The sequence below is a fragment of the Gossypium arboreum genome, chromosome 4 (assembly GCF_025698485.1).
Source record: "Gossypium arboreum isolate Shixiya-1 chromosome 4, ASM2569848v2, whole genome shotgun sequence".
Lineage (NCBI taxonomy): Eukaryota > Viridiplantae > Streptophyta > Magnoliopsida > Malvales > Malvaceae > Gossypium > Gossypium arboreum.
In genome coordinates this window covers 106,545,068-106,551,525 of record NC_069073.1, presented here as the reverse complement: position 1 = coordinate 106,551,525, position 6,458 = coordinate 106,545,068, and the positions used below count along the sequence as shown (strand labels likewise).

Sequence of the window (6,458 nt, the reverse complement as noted above, 5' to 3'; positions counted from 1 at the left end):
CTAGTCATTACGCCTATAATTGAACATTATCCGTGATTCTTTTTTCGTCTCCAAAAGTCCAAGACCCATGGCCCAGACCGACCCATCCTCATTAATTCATAACAACTTGTTCAACATTTCTTTCTTTACTAGTCCCTCCTTTTTGTCTAAAAAGAAGGACAAAAAGGAAAGAAAAGTTCATTTAGTTAGTAGTCTGTCACTCACTTGCCCTAAACTTGAACCCACTAAACCGATACTCATAATAATTACTTATTTTGCAGTATAATTTTTAAAAATTCATTTTAGTTTTTTTAAAATTTTTAAATTTAAATTTTCATTAAATCAACTTAAAATAATAAAATTTTTAATATTTTAAAAATTTTATTGAATATAGATTGTTACGTGAATGACATAAGTCTAAAAATTTTAAAAATTATTTTTATAATTTTACTTTTTTTGTTAATTTTAATTTTTTAATTTTTAAAAATAGTTTACTTAATTTAATAGTGATGTATCATTTTCATGATGATTCACATTTATGCCATATCAATAAAATTAACCTACCTTCATTTTGAAGTGATTAAACAAAAATTATAACCTTCAATCATTTTAAGCTGATTAAACAAAAAATTATAAATTTAAAAATTAATAAAGACGAAAATAAATAATTTTTTTATAAAATTTAAGGATAAAAGAGACATTATTCCAAACCAAAAAACATTCTCCTTCTCTTTCTATTCACCGAATCAAGACCATCAATGTCACCAATTTTATAAATTATGATCTGCTAAATCATAATTTCAGGGTATTTCTTAAATCATACGTTTTTTTTTTTAAATTTTATCAGTTTGGTCCAAACTCCAAAATCCCCTTTTCCATATTACCTTTTTAAAATGTTCAACCAAAAAAGAAATTGTTTTGGACTCTGGATTTGAGTTCCATTAATGGAAGGACTCTAAGATTCTTGGGTTTCTTTCCCTTTTCTGCAAGTAGGACCCTTAGAGTTTAGGCGATAGGGTTGGGGACCTTTTAGATTGAAGTAAGAGGATGAAGGAGTTGATTGGGAGTCCAGGAACGGTGAGTGGATTAACACTAAGGGTAACCCAATGTGCTTTTGCTGCTGCTTCCATTGCACTCATGGTCTCTGCCTCTGGTTTCTCTACCTACACTGCATTCTGGTACTTCGTTTTTTCATTTTTCTTCATTCGGCTTTGCTCTCAAATTTTACCTTGTTAGAATTAATGGGTTTTTTTTTTTGTGTGTGTGTTTGGGGGTGCCATTGTTCCAGTATTCTTGGGTTTAATCGTTGACAAAATTTTAGTTAAAATGGTTTGTTTGAATCGGAATCATCTTAAAGCAAACATTGATTGCTGGGCAGCAAGATTAGGTAGGCAAAACTGTTCATGAAAGGTTATTTCCTAAATGGGTAGAAAGAATAGGAAAAATAGAAGGTGAAATTGACCTGACTTTTAGACGTGTGGACTTCTACCTCTTTGCATCTTATAAAGTGATGTGTGTTTTACTTCAAAATTTGTTTTTAGTCTACTATTTAGTAGCTGATTTTGATGTTCTAGTTCTTCTAGTTTGAATTTATTGGATGAAATTTAAGTTCTAGATTTCTACTTTGGTATTTTGCATGAGAAGTGGGTTTCAATTTTAAGTTTAGCTTAATTTTTTCCTAGTTTTTTTTAATGATTTTCCATATGTTGGTTGAGAAGCTAAGAGGGTTTAATGTTAAAAGTATGGGAATTTTCTACCTTCAGTTAGTAATGTCAAAGGTATGGTTTTTTACTATTCAGAGAAATGTATAGGATGCGTGCATAAACTTCTAGTGTACCGATTCTTCCAGAATTGGGTTTTAAGCTGAATATGAAGTTGTGTAAATTTAGCATCTGGTAATTTACTTTGTTAAGCAGAAGCAATCATCTATCATCCAATGTTATTGCAACAGTGGAGCTAAAGAAATCATAAACATGTCTGATTTGCTATATTTGGAGCTTGGTTGTTTAAAGTGTATTATTGCTCTTATAATGGCGGAACTGAGTGCTTCTATTAGGCATAAGGGCAGGAAAATGAACGGAACTCTATGAAGCTTTTCTGCTACTATGCATAGTGCAGTAATGGTGGTTCCCCGAGTCTTTGTTTCAAGATTTGTGTGCCTACTAATAGTGACAGTCTAACAGAGCCATTCATTTGTCTGAATTACGTTCAAGAGACTCTGGTATAATATATGTCTGAATAAACTTAAGTTCGAAGTTGACTGAAGCTGTGTAACTCTCTGTTAAGCATCTTTATGCATGTTTGATCTTCTAAGGTTCCATTTAGTTGGTAGTTTTACTTTTAGCTATTTGTCCCTTGCTTTCAGTTCATATTTTTATTTTCTTTTTACTTCTAATTGAGAAAAGAAAAAGCAAAAGCATCCATCAAAGCCAAGATGCAACTTTGATCGAATAGAAATGCACTTCAATTGTATTTTCTGCACATTTGGTGTTTATAATGCTCTCTGTTTCAGCTATTTGATTGCATCTATGGGGCTTCAACTACTATGGAGCTTTGGACTTGCATGTCTTGATGTTTATGCTTTAAGGAGAAAAAGAGATCTTCAGAATCCAGTTTTAGTGAGCCTCTTTGTTGTAGGTGATTGGGTATGAAACTGTTCTCTAATAATCCTCTCTTATCTCCTTTAGCCACTAAATGGATGCATCAACAATGATGTAAATCGGGTTTTCGACCATATATTTCCTGCTAGTTGCTGTATTTGTCATAGTCCTCGCCAGCTATTCTTATTTGTTCATGTTAATGCTGTCTGTGATCCCACAAGTGATTAATGGCTGTTCTTATTCTATCAAAAAACAACCTTTCTATATATTACATTGCTAGTTTCTGTGACCACCTTTTCATATTTTGTAATGGCCATAGAATACAATCTTACACTGATGCAGGGGTCACTGTCTGATCTGTATATGAACTCCTATGCATTTTGCTTGATTTTTTTTAAGGGCCGCAAGCAATTGTTATTTTCAGTATTGACAACTCTGCAAATAGCTCTTCAGCTGGAATTGTATATCACTTGGCTAATCCTTGTTGAATGTACAGGTGACAGCTATGTTATCACTGGCAGCTGCATGTTCATCAGCTGGTATTATAGTCCTATATGCAAGAGACTTGGACTTCTGCAAGGCTCAAAGTCATATCCCATGCCGGCAGTTTGAAATATCGATAATTTTGGCATTTATCACGTGGCTTCTAATCGCAATGTCATCTCATGTCATGTTCTGGATCTTAGCCTCTTTCTAGAGGTCTAAGGGATTCCCATACAAGCACATGACAGCATCTCCTATTTGACATGTAAATCCTTTGGTTTTTTACTTTGATTTTGACAATTTTGGAGAATTCGAGTAGTTCTGCCGTTTGCCTGTGCACATTTAAGCATTTTTTGTTTTAGTACTCAATTTCATTCAAAAGTTACTTGTTCTGACCCTAATTTTCAACAATTAACTAACAATACTGTCAAATACTTGTGGATCTTTTGTTGCTTTTTGTGATCTTAACGAAAGTCTTGATTTGAAAGAAATGCGAACTTCCTTTTCTTACATCTTCCAACAGATAACATTTTTGTCTAATGTTGAATTCTACCATGTGTAAACAACATTCATCAAGCCTATCCCCGCTATATTTCATATAATAAATCTTACAAATTTCCAGGGCCTTTGATTATCCTGAAGATAACATTGATTAAGATATACCTAAAGTTATGTTAACACCACAAGATTCAGTCTGAACAAAAACTATCCCAACAGCATCATTCTGACAGGATAAGAGAGGCTGCTATACAACAATGGAAAAGATTCTAAATACAATTAACTCGATACTTGAATAACATTTAAACTAAGTGTACACAACGTCATAAATTTGTTGTCTGTATTTCTTCCTCTATTTTTTCTCTTTGCTTTTGGTTAATGACATTCCAAAATGAGAAATGAGATTGCTCCCTCACAAGTGTATAAGGTTGTCTCTGCATCCGGTCATCCACCAAACATGATGTTCACCGGTAACCAAAGGCCAGCAGCTATCCTTCAACTACAAGCCTACTGACACTCGGCCCTCGAACTTATTCCAACTGGAATTTGCCTAAGAATAACAAGAAAAGAAGGGAAACAAAAAGGGTAATGCAGACAACCAAATTGCAATTTCGAACTCTCAAAATGTTGATTCCAAGCTCAACCTTGTGATCACATGACAATTTCTGGCTTCAAAATACTAGACTTTATCTCCTTGTGAGGCAGGACAACACCTCCATTGCTATAAACTTCATCTCCAAGATGAACATCTTCTCCTAAGATTGTCATGTTTTCCAACCGTGCCCACTTTCCAACAGTGGAATGCCAGCCAATAATGCTATTGGAGACGCAAGTATGCTTCTTGATACGAACTCCGCGCATTATAGTACAGCGTGACAACCTTACCCCGGACTCAATTATACATCCTGGACCAATGGCTACATCAGGTCCAATGAGGCAGCCATCGCCAATTACAGCACTCTCATCTACCAAAACATTCCCAACAAAATGAGATCCAGTTGACAACTTGGTAGACGATTTTTTAAGCAACGACTCTAAGTACATTCTCAGGCCAGTAATGTAATCCTTTGGTTGTCCAATGTCCATCCAGAACCCAGGCAGCACCATCGCATAAAGCTTATTCTCTGCTGCAATCTTTGGGAACACTTCTTTCTCAATTGAGGTGGGTCTCAGTTCTATTCGGTTAAGAACAGATGGGTTCAACAAGTAAATCCCAGCATTGATTTTGTTACCAACAAATATTTGTGGTTTCTCGACAAACTTTTCAACTTTGCCTGTAGTTTCTTCCATGACTACAACACCATATTTCGATGGCTCATCCACCTTGAAACAAAAGAAAGATCCTTGTGAGGAGGTGATTTTAATGGCAATCTTTTTCTCAAGAATGCTAAACCCAGTTTACTACATTACCTTTGTCACCATAATGGAAGCTTCTCCTCCATGACCCTTGTGAAAATTTACCATTTCTTTTAGTGGATATTCACTTATAACATCACTATTGAGGACAAAAAATGGCTCACCAGAGCCATCGATCAACTTGTCTCTAGCCAGAGCAATAGGACCAGCTGTGCCAAGTGGTTCAGTCTCCTGTGAGCAGGTGATTTTAATGCCAAGCTTTTTCTCAAATTCTTTTAGGAAATTTAACATAACCTGCAAAATCAATGGAGCAATATAAAAAACTAACTTCAAGGACAAAAAATCCATAACAAACAGTCATCAATATGAAAATTTGCAGCCATAAATGGGCACTTTTCTATGTTACCTCTGGTTGGTAATTGATGGCCAGAACAACTTCAGTAACTCCAATAGCTTTGAGAGCTTCAATCTGGTAGTATTAAAAAAAAAAAGAAACAAACGAACTATGTACAATCATTCGTTTAACAACACCACGTAAAGCTTCACACTTTTTTTTTTTTTTTTAATCATAGAATCACCAAATTTATCTTTGTAACAAAAGCCAGGTCTAAATAAATCTTAAACCCATTTTAAACAGGATTACCTTTTTTTGAAAATCTACAAATATTTCCAGGAATATAAAATCACCAACAACAAACAAGAAGTAAACCAAAGACGATGAGGAAAAATCTAAAATAAAATATAATAAAACCTGATGCAGTATCATGGGTTTGTTAGCAAAATCCACCAAAGGCTTTGGGACGCTAAGAGTCAACGGTCTCAATCGTGTTCCAAATCCACCAACAAGAATGAGTGCTTTCATCCTGATACCTCACAAAATATCTGAATTTCCTGTAAATTATATGACCCATACCATGGATTATCTCAAGCAGTGAGTCGTTAGTGTATCTAATAACAAATCCCATAAATCATAAATAGCAAAAATAGGGGACGTTTGATCATAGATGGATCTAAGGTGGCGGAGACATTGGAACATGTAAGGAACTTGAACTAGACTTACAGAAGTGGCTTGATCGGAGTTTATTTGTAAGAACTGTCAGCCTGTGACTGTGACAGAGATCTTGGCGGTCTTTTCTCGGAACAAATCTGGAAATAAATTGGATGAAATTAATCCTCTTATGGGGACACCTCGTCCAAGTTAAAGCCAAGCTTTTGATTCCTTCATGAATTTACAAGGCCATTGCCACCTGAGGCCATGTGGGCTAGTCTAATAAAGTGGCCTTCCAATTTTTCTCTTGTGTGTGTGTGTTTTTTTTTCTTCCTAAATTAGGAAATATTAAATGGTATCAGTTGATTAGGATGATATTTATTAAAAATTAAAGTATTATTTAAAAAAATAAATATTAAATAAATGCATTAAAATACATTTTAATTAATTTCTATGGACACCATTAAAATAACTTTTCACACTATTAAGTTGGAATTCAATTTTGCTCCTAGTTGAATAGATTTTTGAGGCAAAATGTATGGCTATTTATTAGT

The 6,458-nt window shown here is 34.4% G+C and overlaps 2 protein-coding genes across 2 annotated transcripts; one reads left to right on the top strand and one right to left on the bottom strand.

Annotated features, from left to right (window-relative positions):
* The first annotated feature begins 703 nt into the window (after window positions 1-703).
* On the top strand, window positions 704-3,443 carry LOC108460595 (CASP-like protein 5B2). Its single transcript, XM_017760144.2, has 3 exons — window positions 704-1,157; window positions 2,492-2,624; window positions 3,076-3,443. Exons 1-3 carry the CDS (start codon window positions 1,027-1,029, stop codon window positions 3,274-3,276), a joined length of 465 nt encoding a protein of 154 aa, XP_017615633.1. The 5' UTR covers window positions 704-1,026; the 3' UTR covers window positions 3,277-3,443.
* A 187-nt stretch (window positions 3,444-3,630) lies between these two features.
* LOC108460594 (mannose-1-phosphate guanylyltransferase 1-like) lies at window positions 3,631-6,242 on the bottom strand. The gene is made up of 5 exons (XM_017760143.2): window positions 5,977-6,242; window positions 5,668-5,807; window positions 5,323-5,385; window positions 4,971-5,210; window positions 3,631-4,883 (listed from the first exon to the last, which is right to left on the bottom strand). Exons 2-5 carry the CDS (start codon window positions 5,776-5,778, stop codon window positions 4,212-4,214), a joined length of 1,086 nt encoding a protein of 361 aa, XP_017615632.1. The 5' UTR covers window positions 5,779-5,807; window positions 5,977-6,242; the 3' UTR covers window positions 3,631-4,211.
* Window positions 6,243-6,458: the final 216 nt, after the last annotated feature.